At 40.0% G+C, this 20,451-nt stretch overlaps 1 protein-coding gene across 1 annotated transcript in view; it reads right to left on the bottom strand.

The window, feature by feature from the left end:
* lap (phosphatidylinositol-binding clathrin assembly protein lap) overlaps positions 1-20,451 on the bottom strand; it is a 188,034-nt gene that overhangs the window by 86,498 nt on the left and 81,085 nt on the right. The window contains exons 2-4 of the mRNA XM_080271288.1: positions 15,626-15,768; positions 14,979-15,060; positions 3,285-3,299 (exon numbers count right to left, since the gene is read on the bottom strand). Coding sequence (XP_080127414.1) covers positions 3,285-3,299; positions 14,979-15,060; positions 15,626-15,768 — 240 coding nt within the window. The remainder of the gene's footprint in view (positions 1-3,284; positions 3,300-14,978; positions 15,061-15,625; positions 15,769-20,451) is intronic.

Genomic DNA, 20,451 nt, shown 5'->3' with positions numbered 1-20,451 from the left:
TGAAAGGTCATATGTTTCCAACTTGTTGAGCTTTTACTCAAGAGCGTATGATGTGGTACAGGAGAGAGATGGTTGGGTGGATTGTGTGTACTTAGACTCAGAGAAGGCATTCGACAAGGTACCTCATAAGAGGCTAATGTGGAAACTAGAGTATATAGGAGGACTGAAGGGGAAACTCCTGGAATGGATGAGAGACTTTTTGAGAGACACACAAATGAAGACAGTAACAAAGGATAGGATGTCTGGATGGAGGGAAGTAACACGTGGAATCCCTCAAGGCTTGGTGTTGGCGCCAGTAATGTTCCTGATTTACGTAAATGATGTGGTAGATGGAGTGAACAGTTATGCAAGTCTGTTTGCTGATGATGTAAAGACCTTGGGGAAGGTAGAGGTTGAGGAGGATTGTAAAATGCTGCAGGAGGATCTGGATAGGATACATGATTGAAGCCGGATGTGTGAATGAAATTTAACATAAAGAAATGTAAAATATTGGAAATGGGTAAAAGTACCAGGAGGCCATCACTGAATTATTTGTTGGGTAATGAATTAATCACAAAAACGAGAGGAGAAAGATTTGGGAGTGCTGGTCCAAGATAGTTTGTCACCTAAAAAACATATTAACGAGATAGTTAAAGACGTATAAACTCGACTAATGTAAGAGGAGCATTTCATTATATGGAAGAGGAGATGATGAAAAAATTGATAATGGCCATGATCCGCCCCAGGTTAGAATATGCAGCGGTAGTGTGGTCTCCACACAAAAAGAAAGATATAAACAAGCTTGAGAGAATACAAAGAACAGCAACCAAGATGGTTCCCAGTCTGGCAGATCTGCCATACAGAGAGAGGCTGGAAAAGCTGGATTTGCCTTCCTTAGAGGAAAGGAGAAAGAGGGGAGACATGATTGCGGTGTTCAGGACCATGATAGGAGTAGATAAAATTGACCGAGAAGATCTGTTTATATGGGATAAGAGAGCAACAAGAGGACACGGAATGAAATTGAAGAAGTCAAGCTGCTTGAAGGATATCAAGAAATATAGCTTTCCTTATAGAAGTACAGACCTGTGGAATAGCCTGGACAAAGAGATCGTCCAGTCTAAAAACTTAAATGAGTTAAAACTAAATCTGACTTACTGAGAAATGGCACTGGGAACCCAAGAGCATAGCACATTTCGTGTATATCACAATTAGGTATACTAGGTAAATACATAAATATTTGGAACGACTAGACGAAGAGGTGGTGAAGGCAAAAAACATTCATGTGTGCAAAAGTAGACTAGATAAATCTGGATATGGAGACAGGACAATATGAGCATTGCTCAATTCCTCTATACTACAAAAGGCAAATACAAATAGGTAATACATGCACATGCACACGCATGCACACACACACACACACACACACACACACACACACACACACACACACACACACACACGCGCGCGCACACACACACACACACACACACACACACAATAACTACTGTATTTACGTACCTATATAGCATTATACCAATCAACAAAAGTTCACCACCAAGATGCATGATGCCCATTATACCAAAGCCACCTTCCACCACCCTTATAAAAACACTTGCAGACTACAGAACATTACTGACACTCTAATGTATTAAAACAACAAGCTGAACTCCCTTATGAGGTTCCCAATTCAAACTACAGTGCCTTTTGTAAAAATGGTAAGGCAGGTATAATTTCTCATGTTCTGGTATGGTATTAAATTAGTCATAAAGTACATAATTAAGTATTAAAAAAAAAAAAAAAAAAAAAAAAAAAAAAACTGAATCGGTCCTTCAAAAATTATATTACAAAGTTACTTGGTTAAAATCTATTACTGTCAGGTTCTTTAATGTTCCTTTTTATATTGTTACTTATGTTCTGTATATTATATATCCATAATGCTAACTGCCTTACCTTAAAAAAAACATCTCAAAATAAGGATATTTTTTGTTAGACCTTTGCTACTCACAACACTATATTATTTAGCTTTGGATATGTTATAAATTGGAGGGATTAGAAACAGCCTTTATTAGCCCCTTCATAACCATGTGGCTCTCTTAAGGTGAATAAAATAGTCTGGTACAGATAACAGCACAAAATAAACAAATATCATCTTGAAAAGGCTCTGTGAAAATGTTTGCAGTCAAACTTTCACAACAGAATACTTAATACTGTACTTTTAACAGCAACAAGCTATGCCTACAGTCAAGCCTTAAGGTATCTGTCTCACTCTCTTGTGCACGTGGCAAGGTTTTGACACATAACCAGTTAAATGTATGCCCTCCACCATTTTTCACTTGTCTTCTGTCTTCCTTTCTATCACTCCCTCCTCTCCTCTTTGCTCCCATTTCCCCCCTCTTTGCCTCCCTCCTCTCTTCCTTCCCCTCTCCTCTTTCCAATCCCCTTTCCTCTCCCCCTTTCCTTCTCCTTACTTCCCACCTCTCTCCTGCTCCCTCCTCTCCCACTTCCCTCTCCTCTTCTTCATTTTCTACTTTGATGTCCCTGCCCTGGTCTTGTAGAACCAACTCTTCATCACAGCCTACCTCATAACAAACTGCCTCAAAAGAACCAGTATGTCTATTTCCATATACGTTCCATTATACAGTATACTTCCATGGTATTCCTTCTTCCTCTTCCTCCCTTCCAACTTTTGACGTGCAGATCCAGTCACTTCTGAGTACTGTACAATGTAGGGGCCATAGACTAGGCTACCATAGTTTAGAACATTCAAGAAAATGAGATTAACCTACACCCCTGGTGGCATTTTACATAGCAGAAAAACCTCAAACCACTTCTAAGATTTAAACTGATGTGCATAAGTCAGAGTCCTTCTTAACCCAAGCGCTCCACTACCAATTTACCATGTGTCTTAATGATGGCACATATAATACTGGTGAGTCCAGATTTAAAAAGATGTGTGCACAAGAGGGTGAGGCACTACAATCTTCACTATGATGAGATCTTTTATATATTTTCTTTTTCTCATCAAACAATTAAATTTAGCTGGGAAGAGGTCAGGTAAAGCTTTCACTTACTCCATCATTACAAGGGGTCTCTCCTAGGTTAAATAAAAATACGTGAAGGAAACCAGAATATACTGTACTAATATGAGACATAACCAGCTTCAGAAGATAAAAAGCTGTATGGAGGAGAGATTATGAGGATTTCAAGAGGAAACTACAAACACTAACACAGACACACATCACCAAACACCCAAACTACCCGAAACTACAGAACAACCAACGCTACAATAAGTCAAATTTACTTACTTATCTGTGGATGACCTGATGAATGCAAAAATAAAGGCTTTTAATATATAGGTAAAAAACATGTTACAATTGCATTAGCTATACTGTAAAGCTACTGTCATGTGATAAATCTTTAATTGTAAATACCATGCTTGCCAAAATAATGTGCTTGTGAATTTAAGACTACTGTATATTAATATCACAATTACTGCCCACTGCAAAAAGTTTTGAAAACAGAGGGGGGAGGGGGGGGAGATGATGAATTCATGAGTGTTCTTCTGACCAACATTACCCTGATTTTAAAGCAAAGTACTGTACACTGGACCTTAATACCTGTATATGAAAAATCTACAATACGATCAAAATAAAAGTCCCCCCACACAGTCACATATGAAACTTTTACCAAAGCCTTTTTGTCAAGAGTGAGTAAGAACAACACTGGGCATTATGAATCAAATGACAGTGCTGGGATTATAAAGTGATTAGCCAATAGCTATATAAATACTGAAACAGCTGTATGAAATATAAAATAATTCTCAGCACAAGAGTGTGTGATATCATGCAATTATGCCTCCCATGTTTACTTGCTGGTATTTGTTGGAAACTCACTGTACTACAATCAAACCTCATTTTCTCTCCAACTGTATAAACTTAATCTTATAAACTTTATTCTTCATCATTCATACTGTCCACATACAGCTAAAAAGTCACAAAATGCATGGAGTGAATATTTAAATATCATCCTCATCCTCATATTACTGAATGGATAGATAAAGTAATACCGGTACTATATGTTCCATTAATCTTAACCCTTTCATTTTTTTTTTTGTTAGTTTATTTCTGATATCTCAGGATGACATAATTCAGTTTTCAAGAAGGGTATGATATGGCCTTCATTAATTCCTCCATTACTATTGGTCCTTGCAAAATCATGCAAAAATTGCACAAATAAATCAGTAAAACATCACCAAACTCATGAAAAAAAAAAAAAAAAAAAAGTATGCACTGTTGTTCCATCACCCTAGTCTACCTGCCACACACTATTGTCACTTTCCATTCTGTGGACAGTAATTCTCAAACTTCCTTTTTCTAACATCAAAATTATTTGGTATCTCTGCTAAAATGTATACAGCCATTTGGATTTCTGAACACTCAGGATTTTTGAGTAATGGAAATTATAACTTTTTATATTCAGATTTATCTTCATCTAGTAAATCTTTTTAAAAATTTTCAATATTCCACATTAATCTCTCACAATATTTTAACTAAGGTATCTACACAACCTGACATCAAGCTTACTACCCAGCAAAATCTTTCTCCCTGTGTCTCTCAAAGTGCTGTTCAACTCAGTCTTATACCTCTTCTTAAATACATGCTTTTATCTATCATTCCTTCAAGTTAACTACTTCAATATTTTCTGTAGTTGTTGTGTCCCAAGGCTCATCTGAATATGAATCCTGGTGGATGGCAGGCTGAAGCTGTCCACAAGCAATCCATTATTCTCCTTTCAGAAAAGGTGTTGAGGGATGTATGTACCGTATAAGTGAACAGTGGATCTGCCCAGTTATACCGAGACCCACACAAAGTCATCCGTCTACAGCATCAAAACATCTCCTAATGGTATGTATAAGTGTGACTAGTCAAATTGTATACCTTCATGTGACACAAATGACATTTTGTGAAAACAGCTGCAGATCACTGAATCATTATGTTCAGTTGCTATCTTAAGTGATGCTGAAAATGTAAGCAGGCAAGCACACAAACATACACACCCACACTCCAAGGGCAGCAACGCACTTACTTTGGCCTGGAAGTGGTGTCACGGCGCAGCGTGCAAGAGTGGAAGGGGACAGAGGGTGGGGCAGAGAGCAGAATGTATGAGACACACAGATACAAGACAAATATCACAACACAATTAATATACAAAACCATAATCATTCAGTGGAAAAACTTTGCTTATGGACTTGAGACAATTTAAAAAGACTCTGGACAGGACAACTGCTTAAGAACAAGGAAAATAGTCATTACAGTGCTCCACAACAAAATTATAGTTCAAAGGCATTTCATGTAAAAAAAAAAAAAAAAAAAAAAAAAAAAAAATCATTAAGCAAAGACTCCTATGTTCATAAAAACATTAGATACTCAGCCCAAATGCTAATTCATAACTGTCTGGTCTTATACTTTATTATTTAAAAAAAAAAAAAAAAAAAAGCACAACCCATTGATCAGAAAAAGAACTTCAGTTATAAATATGACATACTTGTTAGTATGATGTAATGAAAGAAAATGAAAACTATAATATTACTTGTTTAAAAATACACAAAGTGTAAATGGTCACAAGCATAACAGCTTACATAATATTATTATGCATTATTAAATAATGTAATTATTTAAAAAACTGCTTATTGCAGATGTTCATTTGACACTGAAAATGCAGTGCACTTGTACTCTATCCTGTAAGGTTATCACAAGAGGTAGCTACTATATATTGTATATTCCAATTTTTTCTTAATAAAAAAAAAAATAATAATAATAATAAAAAAAAATGCAGCCCACAGTCACTTCATTATTACTGTATTCTGCAGCAATTACAATGCTATACTGCAATAGAATGCTCTGATTTTAGAAGGGCAAGTCTTAAATAAATAAAAAATAAGTAAATAAAATTGACTCCACCAACCTCACAAACATCATAGTTTGATATAGTATTTACTTAAATCTATTGAGTAAACAAGGTGCAACATGTTTTTCACAACAAATCAACGGTGTTACGTAAATCATTTGTCCTTTACTATAAAAATTATCTATGAAAAACTACTAGTGAGGTAAATGTCAGTAAAAAGGGCTGCTTTAATGCAGCCTAAGTTATACCACTGCCTAAACTCATCACTTATGTCTGTGAAGATGCACAGGGACTTTCCTAAGTATTTTTTTAGGAGAAAAAAAATTGTACATCCTAACTGTCGAAAAATATGGTAATCACAAACCAATTACAAACCAGAAAGACAATATATTCCACAGAATTAATACTAATCACAAGTGAAGCATGGCATCAGCAATGAACTGCTAAAGGCACCAAATAATGACAGCCCTGTACCTAATCTCATAACTACCCGGTACCCCTCCAACTGTAGTCATGGGCATTATGAGGCAGAGCTCAGCCTACTAGTCCCTTGATATTGTTGTTTTTCATTTGGTAGTATCCTTCACTGTAATAAGCACTATAACATTTTTAAAGCAGACCAAGAAGATACTGTACCGTATAATACACAGCACATCTGTATAGCTATAAATTCATCCTGACAGCACTGTCAAATTTCTGAAACCCTACTCTCTACCAAGAACCCTTCCCATGTGATGGCTGTAACAGAACTGCCCCTAGGCTACCTTCTTGCATGTTTCAATTACTCTTTCAGTTGGTTCTGAATAAGGATGCTTTTATGTGGCGACATCAGTATAACTTGGTGGCTCTCTGCCCTGTTACACAAATGTCCCTTAACTCCCTCCCTAGCCTCTGAAATGAGGATGGTGGACTGCATGAGAAGGGCAATTTCAGCCTGCAGTTCATCGAGTTCATGTCTGTATAAGCCTGGGGATACAACAAAAACAACAGCGAATCTCATTTACATTTCTTCCTCCTCCTCCTCTCCCAAAATGAAATCTTCCACACTATAGATGATCCCCCTCTTCCAACAGCACCCTCATTCTAACTTTACAAGACTTGCTCTGGCACCCATGTCTGAGTTTGTTCATACTGTATTAAAGGATTTCTCCCATTATTCTGCAATAATTTAAACAAAGGACTTCTCTCCCTATTCTGCAATGACCCAATCCACATTTAGTTAACCATTTCTTCAGGTTCCCACAATTTCTCAATTACTCTACTTAGGCCATCCATCCTGCTTATTGTTGCAGTTGTTCTGAGTATGGTCATTTCTATAGCCTGTTGCCTACAAATTTCTCTATGATTCACTGTCCTAGTTTCACTTCCATACAAGTGTACCTGAAAAAGTACACTTTCTCGCTGGGTCCAGTTCATCTTGTAACAAACCATGTTACCCACCAGAATACTGATAAATTCTTCAATTATTCTTCCGCTCTCATATGACTCCTTGTTTATCTTGCATTCCATCTCGCATTATTATAGAATACACCTCCCACATACAGTATATATCAATCTCCTCAAGTGTTTCACCTCCTGTGAGTTCAACATGGTTTCTCTTTCTGTCCTTTAAGAGTAAAATTTGCCATGTTGTATTAATTTCTTTATTTTCAAACCCCCTTGTTTTGTGGTTCTTTGCATTCACTTGAAATTTTCTTGTTTATTTCCCATCAAATTCAGTCCCTCCCTATTTTTAGATCTTCCTCACTTTCTTTCAGCAGTAGGCCACTTCTCCTACTGACCCACCTTACAAATATATTACTGAACTATCAAATATTCTCAAATACAGTACAATACTATCTCATAAGATACCAAACATGTATAAAATATGCCATTTCTGCAAACTAAAACACTTTCCAAAATTACTTCCTTCTTCATTCTAATCAATATACTATAGGCACTAGTACTCCTTGGTTAAGTGCTATACAGTACTGAAGTTCAGAATAACCCCACAATGAGTTATACTGAATGACAGAACGACATGCACATACTGACCGTACATTACATGCTGTTACCGTTAAAACCCTTGTTTCATATTACCATTCCAAAGTTAACTTACAGTGGTCAATCTGTGCTAATCTTCATGACATTTCTAACAAAAGTAAGGTCTTATGCTATGTAAAAATAAAGTACAGTACTTGTTAGTGGTTAATAATATTTCTCCTACTGTTTCCATTATTTCAAAATGTATGCCATTTCATCATTTCTCCAGCCTACCACCTAAACTGGGGAAGAAATAATAGGATACTATGATATTTGGTATAAACTAATATTAATCAGACTATACAGGTATTAGTACCAGTACTGAAGCCAATTTATACAGTATAATATATGAATATATGGGGTGTCTGCAAATGGTCTTCACTCATAGATCATCAAACCTTATTCTCATGGAGTTCTTCCTCTCGGGGTGTGACAATATCTACATCCTTCTAATCTGACAACATTCCAAATTCAAAGATTCTGATCACAGGGTCCTCCGCAAAGACTAACCAAAATGTTTTAGCATGAATATTACCCCAGTACTTGGGCCACTCATGGTGCTCAAAATGAATACTGTAATTCTAAAAACTATATCTATATAAATCAATACTTGTGTACTTGGTCATTTAGACAGGCTGCACTTTGGATCTTTCTAATGTGCTTGGAACAATAATGATAAAGTTGGTGAAGGATTTTTATGGACACCTTTGTAAGAGTATATACATCACCATTAAAATAATAATAAACTAATCTTAAGTTGCAGTTCCATTTCAAATGGAAATTGGCTTTTCTCCTAATTCACCTACAAACTTTCATGAAGTAAATGAATATGGTAGCATAAGTATCATCCCATGACTATCAGAACTGTCAGTTCTGTGTGTGTGTGTGTGTGTGTGTGTGTGTGTGTGTGTGTGTGTAATTCACCGGGTCGGTCAGGATCACTAGATGGTCGTGATCATCAGCTTTTTACCCTCCCGGAAGGGAGCTGAGAGCTCATATAGTCCGATCTAAGGGCAAGACTGTGACCTTCACACACGCACACACCCGTCCCCTTGCTCAAGGGAGACAGTAACCACCCACTTCGTCAGTGAACCTTTTCGCAACCTGAGCGAGGCGCGAACTCCCGTCCACCAGTTGGCAAGTGAGAACGTTACCACTGCACCAGCGAGCGGTGTGTGTGTGTGTGTGTGTGTGTGTGTGTGTGTGTGTGTGTGTGTGTGTGTGTGTGTGTGTGTGTGTGTGTGTGTGTGTGTGTGTGTGTGTGTGTGTGTGTGTGTGTGTGTGTGTGTGTGTGTGTGTGTGTGTGTGTGTGTGAGAGAGAGAGAGAGAGAGAGAGAAATGAATATCCTCTACCTGGAAAAAAAAAAAAAAAAAAAAAAAAAAGCTCATGTGGAGAAGACATATGGTGACATAAATAATGAAACTGTTTTCACTTTCACTACAAGTGTTATCCTGTATATGGGAAAATAAACAAGCATACTAATCAACCCAATCAGCTGTGGGATCTCTCCTCAGATGAATATAGTAATGTGACTAAGGTATTCAGTGTGCATCACCTCTTCATATATATGATCAGAAATGTGGCCCAGAGGCCACTACCACAGCCACTGGTCAAGGCTGGTGGGCTAAGGGTCCCAGATGCATTGCCTGGGCCGGGGACTGTGCAGTGGGTGGGGCCTATGGCATGTCTCTCCCCTTCTTATTAAAATAATTATGACCAAGCTAAAGAATGTAATTCAAAGCAAGCCTGAGGACACTAAATCACCCAGGAGGATCAAAGTGGCTTTGTGGAATGTGGGAAGTTTGAGTGGTAGAGCAGAGGAAGTGGTTGAGGTAATGAGTATGAGCTGGGTGGATGTGGGATGTGTACAAGAAGCCCGGTATAGGGGTGGATCAGCCACAAAGATTGCTGGGAGGGATTGTTACTATAGGTAGTTTTGGCAGGGTACGATAGATGGATATGGGGGTGTGGGTGTGTTGGTTAGGGAGAAATGGTTGGAATATGTCATGGATGTTATTAGAGTATGTGACAGGATAATAGTTGTGAAAATTCTGTTCGGTAGAATGGTGTTTGCAAGTGTATCAGCATGTGCTCCATAGGGAGGCCTGGATGAGGCACAGAAGGATAAATTTTGGGATGACTTAAGACATGTAGTAAGTGGTATGGGGGATGATGAAACTGTAGTCTTAGAGGGGGATTTAAATGTTCATGTAGGTGATGCAGCTCAAGGATATGATGGAGTACATGGGGGATGTGCATATGGTACAAGAAAGGAGGAAGGGAAAAGGATAGGGAGGCAATGTGTGCAACACATATTTTAGGAAAAGACAGAGAAGGTTGATTATGTACGAGTATGGAGCAAATAGCAGCCAGATGGACTAATTCATGGTCAGGAGGGCTAACAGGAGGTTGGTGAGGGATGTTAAAGTTATAGGGAGCAAGAAGTGTGTGCAGCAACACAAGTTATTGATATGTGACATGGTGCTTAAGCAGTGGTTGATGAAAAAGAGGACCTATGCACCTGGGAGAAATATGGAAGCTGGGAAACCAATCAGTAAGGAATACCTTCTATGGTGAGATGAGGAGAGTGGTGGCTGAACAGAGAGATGTTGACAGAAGTGTTAATGAAGAGTACATACAACTCAAGAACAACCTCCTGAGAGTCACTGATTCAGTACGTGGATGGACAAGAGGCCCACCAAGACATAGAGTGACTTGGTGGTGGGATGAGGGCGTAGAAGCTGCAGTTAAGGAGAAAAGAAGGCTTTTCCAGGAATAGAAGAAGGGTGGTAGCAAAGAGGAATACTTGGCTGCCAAGCACAGGGTTAGAAAAGAGGTTTACAGGACAAAGTCTGAGTCCCAGAGACCTTTACTTGATAACCTAAATTGTGTGGAAGGAAAGAATATGATTTTTAAGGTGGCAAATCAGATAAAGAGGGAGACTAGAGATACTACAGGTGAGCAGTGTGTGAAAAATGATGAAGGAAGGGTTGTGGTGAACATTTGGGATATTAGAGATGTATGGAGAGATCATTACAGCCAGTTGTTGAATGAGGAGTTTGACTTGGACAGGGAAGGTTTGGCCAGCAGATCCAGTGTTTGGCCTTGGCCTTTGATTAATGCTGCTTCAGCGAGCAGGCAATAGGTAGGATGCAAGTGGGGAAGGCTGCAGCTGCGTCTGGATTGACTGCTGAAATGCTGAAAGCGTCAGGAGATATAGGAGTGAGGTCTGCCACTGACCTGATAAATACAATTATATATGTGTGTGTTGTCCCAGATGATTGGCTGCTGAAGAGTGTACTGTAATTGTAAATGTGTACAAGGGGAAGGGTGATGCCCTGGAAAGAGGAAATTATAGAGGCATAAGGCTTTTAAACCAGATAACGAAGGTAATGGAGAGAGTTCTAGAAGGTACGATCAGAGAAACAGTGAATACTGATGAGAAGCAGTTTGGGTTTATGCCAGGCAAAGGGACCACTGATGCCATATTCATTGTTCAACAGCTTCAGATATATGGAAAAGCAAATGGAACTGTACTTTGTTTTTGTTAATTTGGAGAAGGCCTTTGAGAGTCCCTAGAGAGGTGGTGAGGTGGGCAATGAGAAAGCTTGGGACTGAGGGGGTGGCTGGTTAGGGTCGTTATGGCCATGCATGTGGGTGTTCACACCCAGGTACAGGTGAATGGAGATTTGAGTGATGAGTTTTCCGTGAATGCTGGTTTGTATCAGGAGTCAGTCATGAGCCCCTTGTTGTTTGTCATGGTACCTGAAGCCCTCTCATGTGACTTCAGACATGGACTCCCATGGAAGATGTTTTATGCTGATGATTTGGTGTTGGCTGCAGAGAATGAAAGGGAGACGGAGGAAAGATTAAGGAAGTGGAGAGATGATATGGGGCACAAGGGCTTAAGAGTAAATGCAGATAAAACAGAAGTGATGGTAACTAGGACTGGAGGCAGTACTATCATGGAAGAGGGAGAGTGGCCATGTGCGATTTGTTACCAGGGCATGGGGAAGTAATGCCATCTTGTGCAGTGTTTGTGATAAGTGGGTGCATAGGAGATGTAGTGGTATTTGGGGTAGAATGCGAGATAATGCTGATTTCATGAGTGTGGTGTGTCAGGGAGAGCATGTGGATATTGCCAGGCATAAAGGGACTGAACTTGCTGGTGTGTCTCTTGAGTGTGTGGAAGAGTTTTGTTATTTGGGAAACATGTTATGCACTGGAGGTGGGGCAGCAGCTAGCTCTGTGGCACGAGAGTGAGGAGTGCCTGGAAGAAGTTCAGGGACCTGTTGCGTCTCCTGACATTGAGAGGGCTCTCCCTCTGTGCTAAGGGATCCTTGTAGGCGGCATGTGTTGGGGGTGTAATGCTGTATGGTAGTGACACCTGGGCAATAAAGGAAGATGATATTTGCAGGTTCAAATGTACAGAAATGGCAATGATTAGGTGGATGTGCAGTGCATCCTTGCATGCAAAGCCTGGGGGGCTGGGTTTACGATGGAAGAGTTGTGAGGTAAGGTGGGACTGGAGTGTATTGGTGTTGCGATGAGGAGAGGTAGATTGAGATGGTTTGGGCATGTGGAGATGATGGGGGATTAGAAAGTGAGAAGTGTTAATGTTGGGGGTAGGGTAGTCAGACGTAGACCGAAAAAGACCTGGGACGAGGCCACCAAGTGTGACCTCGGGGTTAAGGGACTAAATGAGGAAGCTGCCAGATATCAAGCAGTATGGACAGCTGCCATTAGGTGACCAAGGTTGACTCATGCAAGCATGTTGGAGCCTTCAAAAATGAAAACGAAAATGAGAAATGTCTTCATAATGATAATCATGAAACACTCATAAGAGCTATGGAAGCAGAAGTGTAACACAGTATATTACATGGATGGCTGATTGGAGAGCTATTAGGATAAGGGAACAGCTAATAATATTATAATATCACATACATATAAACACCAATGGGTATGGATAGGTCAAGTTCCACACTGACAACAGATGGATAATGATGGCTAGAGTGGCAACCCAGATATGGAGGGAAGGGATGATGGAGGCAGAACAAAATAGATGGATGGCATCTTTAAAAAATGCTAAACTAGGACAGAGCTGACAGAGAACCAAAAGATCAGAGTGGAAAAAAGTGAGGAAGGCTTTTGCACAACATGAGACTGGCTGGCTAATAATGAAATTAGAAGGTTATGACTTAAAAGAATATACATTGTGCTTTATCAAGATCAAGGAACATACCACATCTCTGAATGAACAGTACTCTGAAATGCAGTATTTCACACTTGCATAGGTCAGCTTTGATCACAGGGTGGCAGCCCATGTTACAACTGGTGACCTCAAGGTGGGTGTTCCACCAGTGGCACCTTCTTACCATCAGACATATTTTACGTTTATTTGTCCATTTATGATACTAAACTGATGTCACAAAAGAAAAGAATTAAAGATGAATAACTTGTAACAGTGTGCAAGTATCAACCTTAACTGTGAATACCTGTGGCTGTACTTCCTCTGTAGTAATGTCAAATATATTGCTTTTTGCCAAGCTTGTGGCCACACATTTTTATGATAGCTTCTCCAAGGTGGTCTACCATCTAATACCTATTGTGCATTATACTCTAAATAATTTTTCCTTCAAACAATGCTCAGATTCTACCAGACCATACATGTAAGTCACTGTATCATTCTCACATTGGGTACCATGCTCTCTCCTAGAAAATCCCTGACTGGGGATGACCATGGCAAGGACAATGCCAGATTAACTCTCCTTAAGTGTTTCTTACATTAACCTTGAATCTCCTCTACCTCATTTACCTACTCCTCTTATCTCTCACACTTTTTTTTTTTTTTTTTTTTTTCACGTCTCCGACTCTGGGCAAAGGCTTCAGGATCTATTCCCAAGTCCCAGTAGTCCTCCTTGGGCCCCAGTAGTCCTCCTACATCTCCACATGTCACCACTTCGGCACTAACACCCACCATCCATATTGAATACATGCTAGGGCTGTCTCATACACGAATGATGTACTGGTATTAGCGGGGGTACTTTTATGACATGTCCGCGGGTCATCTGGTAGATCAGAAAAATCTGCTTTTAATGAAATTCAAATCCTTAAACTGTTCCCTGACCCAGCTGGGATTCGAATGTGGGTCCATTAGGACTGCAGGCCATCTCTCTACCGATTCAGCCACCGCCTGTACAATCCGAGACAAAAATCTGTCTAATATTTCACCTCTTATCCTTACCATTTCTCCTATGCTGGCTAAAATTTCTTTACCGAGATAGTTTTGATATGTTTCTTTGCCCACAGATGACTCTATTGAATGATGTGTCTGGGGGGTATATGGAGGACATGCCCAAGGTGTGACTTAAATGTAGTGGAATATGTGTACTTTTGCTGCTGGCTGTACTGATACCCCTTCTTTTCAGCCATGCCACTTAATCTCCAATTATTATATCCCAATTCTAGCATTCAAGAACTTATCTGGACACACTACTGACCAACATTCTTAAAATAAATAGCCTACAGCATATAACTTCAAACTGTGGGTATTTTGTTGTGAAATTAAGCATCTACATGTGACAAAATTGTTCACAGGTTCTAGATTGGCAGACTGGAATTAATATGATCAATCTGAAAATTACTGTAATGAAAAAAATAGTAATAATAATATTTAGAAACAGACATCAGACATCAGACCACCTCTATGAAATAATTACACTGTGCAAGGGTTAGCAATTATCACCGTATAAGTTCTCTACCATTTCCTACTTAGTGGTATTAGTTATCAAGTTCTGAAACTTAACTTCTTCAATCAAAAGCCCTTTTTCCACTTTATTCTTGATAATTACTTTAAAGACTACAGTACTTCATTCTCTTTACAAAAGACTTTTTTGCAAGGAGGAGTTAGGTACAACCTCCACTATCTTTATCACTACTGGGGTACTCTCCCAACTTAATGAAACTGTCTGAGGGTAGCAAGAATAAAATACAAAAATATGTCACTGGGTTGAAGGGGTTAAGATATATGGTACGTGCGAGTATTACAGTCCTACTGAAATGAATGCACTCTTACCTGCTACTCCAGTTTTGTCTAAGAACCCACCAAGGTTGAAGTTGCAATTGCTAGATGCTAAGTACTGTGTGAACCTCTGCAAGACAACATCACACCATTATATACAGCATCTGGTTTGTTCAATTACAGTAATTTCTTTGTGAACAGAAATGAAAAGTTCATTAATATCACCTGTGAAAGTCATCTGTGCACATTTTTCCAATTTATCGTACTTTCATCTTCATAATATGCATTTCATAGATCCCAGAATCATAATATATTACAAGAGGACATCTAAAACAACAGCACACACAACTAAAATATATTTTTCATAAAACAGTTCAATAATTACGTTCAACCATAATCATCAACATAGTCATCATACTCTTCACTGTTAATATGCACCTGGTTTGTCTTGAAGTCATCATCATCATCAGTTTTGGAGATAACTGGAATAAGATACAGAATAATGGTACCAATATTTTAATTAATGTGTGCACAGTGAGATGGCAATGAATTTTAAGATTAACTATAATCCTGTCTTCTCTTTCTTCTTTTTATCTACTGCTAATTCCTCTATAAGCATCTGTCCCTTCCTCCTTACCTACCACCTCCCTCATTTCCAAAACTTATCCTCCCATTCTGCCTTTTCCTCCCCTTACCTCATTGCCATAACACATGAGGTGGTGGACTGTAATAAGTGCCTTGAACACTATGACCCAGGACTGCATCTGTGCCCGCTCTATCAGCAGGTTGGCTAGCTGTGGGATGGATACGTTGGGCTCGTTGGTGCATTGCAGCAAATCTGTGAAGGAATGGAAAAGGTTAACAGTTTGTATAGTTTAACATGGTATTAAGAAAAACATTACCTGACAATGCTCAGTGGAGCAAAATGTTGTTATGGTACTCAGTAAAGACCTCCACTTCACAAGGTGTGTTTTTATTACCATTACTTGTATATTTTAGAAACATAAATAACTGGTCAATACGGTGGCAAAAATTATATGGTTCAAGGGTTTACACCTTAGTACAAACTATTAAAAACAAAATATAGTAACACAGCAAAGGCAACAAATTGGTCTCTATCTATCTATTGCCAGATGCCTAAATTCTGTTTGGGGTGGCCACAAACAAATCGCCTCCACGTCGTCCTGTCCCCCGCCATTTCACTACCCTGCTCCCAACTCACACACCCCTCTCTCATATACCTCTCCACCCCATCCCTCCATCTTATCCTCGGCCTCCCTCTCCCTCTTCCCCCCTCCACCTCACTCACATACACTCTCTTCGTCAGTCTTTCACCCTCCATCCTCTCCACATGGCCAAACCACTTCAGTGTATTCCTCATAATGCTTCCTATCACATCCACATCCACACCACAACGCTCCTCTATAACCTCATTTGTCAGCCTGTCTCTCCATGTGACTCCACAGACTTCTCTTAAATAACTCATTTCCACTGCTCTCATTCTTGACGTGTGTCCTTCCAACAACTTCCAAGCTTTACTTCCATAAGTTAGAGTTGGTATCACAATACAGTACTGTCATGTAGTAACTTTTTCACTTCCATGCTCACTTCCCTGTTTCCTATCACTGCTTTCAAAGAATCAGCAACTTTTCTTCCCTGCTGTACCCTTTCAAGCACTTTACCTTCCAAACCTCCATCTTTACTCATCACACTACCCAAGTACTTAAACGTACTCACATTTTCCAAATCCTCACCACCCAACCTCGCTGCACATTCACTGACTTCACCTCTCTCAAAGACCATCATTTTACTCTTCCCTACATTCACCTTTAGATTCCGTTTCTTACACACTCTCCCAGACTCATCCACCAAGCCTTGCAGCTCCCATTCGTCTTCACTCAACAACACAGTATCATCTGCAAACAACAGTACAGGGAGTTTCCAAACACTACCCTCTCTCACCAGGGCCACTCCAACATCCACTACCCTACCTTGTACCTCTTTTATTACCTCATCCATGTACAGATTGAACAACCATGGAGACATGACACATCCCTGTTTCAACCCAACCTTCAAAGAGAAAAATTCACTTAGTTCACCATCCACACACACTGCAGCCTTAGCACCATCATACATACTCTTCACAGCATTCAACAACGTCCCATCTACTCCATATATTCTTAATACTTTCCACAAACCTTCTCTATCCATCCTGTCATATGCTTTCTCCAAATCCATGAAAGCCGCACACAACTTCTTTCTCTTCTCTAGAAACTTTTCCACTAAAGATCTAAGAATGAATATCTGATCTACACAACCTTCCCTTCCTAAAGCCTCCCTGTTCTTCTCCAACTAATTCCTCTGTTCTTTCTCTAACTCTGTCAATAAGTATCCTACCATACACTTTTCCTATTATACTAAAAAGACAAATGCCCCTATGATTACCACACACTTCTTTTTCCCCCTTTCCTTTGTACAAGGGAATAATTATACCTGACTTCCAATCCTCCGGGACTCTACCTTCCTCCCACGCCAGTCTGCACATCTTCCACATCCATTCTACAACTATCTCTCCCCCATGCTTCAGCATTTCACCACACACTCCATCAATTCCTGGGGCTTTCCCCAATTCAACTTTCTTCATTGCTTCCACAACTTCTATCCTACTGATTTCTTCCAGTCTTCTCACCTCCCTCCTTCTCCCAGCCATTCCTCAGCCACTTATACTCGCATTACTTCCATCCTGTATGTTCAACAATTCCTTAAAGTGTTCTCTCCATCTGCTCACTTTTTCTCCCTTCTCCACTAGTAATCTACCATTTTTATCTTTCACTCCCCTGCTAACTTCACTTCCACCCTGTCTTACTCTCTTCACCTCTTTCCAAAACATTTTCTTACAGTCCCTCCACTTTACACTCAAATTCCTTCCAAATTCCTCATCCACTCTCTTCTTACTCTCTCTTACTAATCTTTTCTTTTTCTTGGTACAACATTTAAAATCAGTACTAAATCTTCTATACCAGCACTCAAAATAGCATGGTGTGGTATTGTTTGCTTAGTGCCAGACTTCACCTCCATCCCATTCGTGTTCGTCTTCCACATTATCAAGTTTGCCAACCTGTTGAGGGTTTCCAGGCAAAAGTCACAGTGAAGGATGGGAGGGATGGAGGCTGGGGCAACACAGACACATATGACCTTCATATACACTATCATTTGCACACCTGCTCAAACTTACGAATTACCTATCTAGCTGTTTATCTATTTATTTATCCATTTACGGTACTTATTTTATTGTTTACTTGACACACACACACACACACGTGTGGTGCGGTTGATTGAGCACTGGACTCCCAATTCAAGTGACCCGAGTTCGAGCCCCCACTCAGACCGTGCTAAGTGTTTGGGTGAGGTGAGCTCTCACCTGTCAAGTGTAGCTCAAGGCGTGCTGTGGTGTTAGACCAGCAAAGGTTTGAAATTCTGCGAGGTTAAGATTAGGCGGTCAGTCCCCTTGTGCCAACGCCTCAATCCAGCCTCAGTGAGGCTTGGTAGTGTGTCAGTGCTCTTCAGGTGCAGCCAGGGTCAGACTGTTGACCCCCTTAGGTTAGTAAACTAGATTAAGAGCCTGTATATTTTCAGCCACTGGCTGCAATAAACGAAATTACTGTATTACTATTACACACACACACACACATACAGTATACACGGTATACCCAAGTGATAAGATCTGAACACTTCTAAAACATTACAACTAGCCTACACCAGTAAAATGCGCTTTGTGAACGCGTGACGAGTGAGCGAGCGTTAGTACATGCGCATATCGTCATAATTTCATCTTGGTGTAAACTTTCAACATTTCTGATGAGGTAGTTGAACAATAAAAGAATAATTGAGCGTAAATATTTTCTTCCTTACGTTTTATCTCTGGATGTACACACAGCAAAAAAACTATCGTTACAGGGGGGTCCGATGTGTTTCATACTGAACAACCTGGCTGTCTCGCTAGGGTTGGTAAGCCTGACAGTGGGTGAGTTGCCAAATAGGACGAGGTAGAAATATGCATGGGAGAAGCAATGGATATAGCTTATAATAAATATGCAACAAACACACGCAGGGATACCAATGGAGGAGGCTGTTATCAAAAACCTTCATTCGTGTGTCATTTTATATCGCGCAGAAGGTGTAACGATAGTTTTTTTTGTTGTTGTGTGTACACATAGTGAGGCACCGTAGCAACGAACTGCGTCGGTAAACGTTTGGCTATCGATCGAATGATAAAACCCAGAATTGGGGTGATTATTTTTGCTAGTTTCATCCCTAAACATCGAAAAACGTTCATGTAAAATTATGAGCGTAATATCCGGTATTTAATTGTTAGAATTCATGCAAGAAAACGGTATTACAACAGGAAATCCTATTTAATTCGATTTCATAGTGGAGCATGTGCACTGAAGCCCTCGGTACATTCCCTTGGAAAGCTCGGATTACAAGTGGTTTCTTTGGTCCCATGAGTAAATATATAGTTAAAAACAAAATTTATTGAATGTATCTACTGACTGCTGAAAGAATCTCTTCTCTATTTCGCACTGCAGAAAAGCTATTAGCCTCTGAAAAATATCGCGGTCGAGCCGTGTCGTGTTGGGCCGTTCATTTCTCAGCTGAAAGTAAATATCGCTTCGCTCGCTGAGCTTGCTCGCGTTATAAGTGTGTGTGTGTGTGTGTGTGACATAGGCCTGCGGAAAATTATGCGCGTTAGCCTATTCACCAGCCCACACTTACTGAGGTTTATATTACAAAGCAAACAATAAGAATCCTCATGGCTCCTACGTTATTTATTTAAAGAATGCGATGCTGGGAAAGTCCTGCTACACCTGACATTTGGTCCGTGATGTCAACCGTGAGGATGAGACGCGAGGGAGAAATTGACGTGACCTCTGCTTTGTATTGCAGTGTTTTTCCCGCCTAGCCCCGCGGAGGACACGACACAGCCTGCGGTCCCAATCAAAATTACTGTACACCGTTTGATACAGCCAGGGATCTCTCTCTCTCAGCAAGGGAACATTATTTTATGCTGCATGGAACCAAGTCAACACAAAACTGAATCGCGCTACTGGAAGTGAAGTTTCTCCAGTGCCACTCACATCTCCCTCCCCCCTCCCCGCTAAAAAAAAAAAAAAAAAATCACTAAGAGTTTGAGCGGTTGTTCGGCGGGAAGTAAAGATTTATTCTGCTGAAAAATTACTGACAAACACATGCCTCATTTATATGTTAATAAATGGGGCATGGATTGGGTCGCTTGAGAAACGCGAAACTGGGGTTTGTATGGCCGTAGAATTTTTCGCTTACAGAACAGGGGAATTCCCCAGTCTAAAAAATAATGGCCTGATACAACCTTGAACGGCCTGACCAACCCGCAAGCATGTACCCGCTATTACAAAGGAAGGGGAGAAAAGGGGGGATGCATCCACAAGACGACTTTAAATTCTGTGCTTAGGTCTACCCGACTACAAAGAACAAGTAATGG

The sequence above is a fragment of the Coenobita brevimanus genome, chromosome 45 (genome assembly GCF_032717465.1).
Source record: "Coenobita brevimanus isolate Jiangsu-jjx chromosome 45, ASM3271746v2, whole genome shotgun sequence".
Lineage (NCBI taxonomy): Eukaryota > Metazoa > Arthropoda > Malacostraca > Decapoda > Coenobitidae > Coenobita > Coenobita brevimanus.
This window is presented reverse-complemented; position numbering and strand designations above follow the sequence as displayed.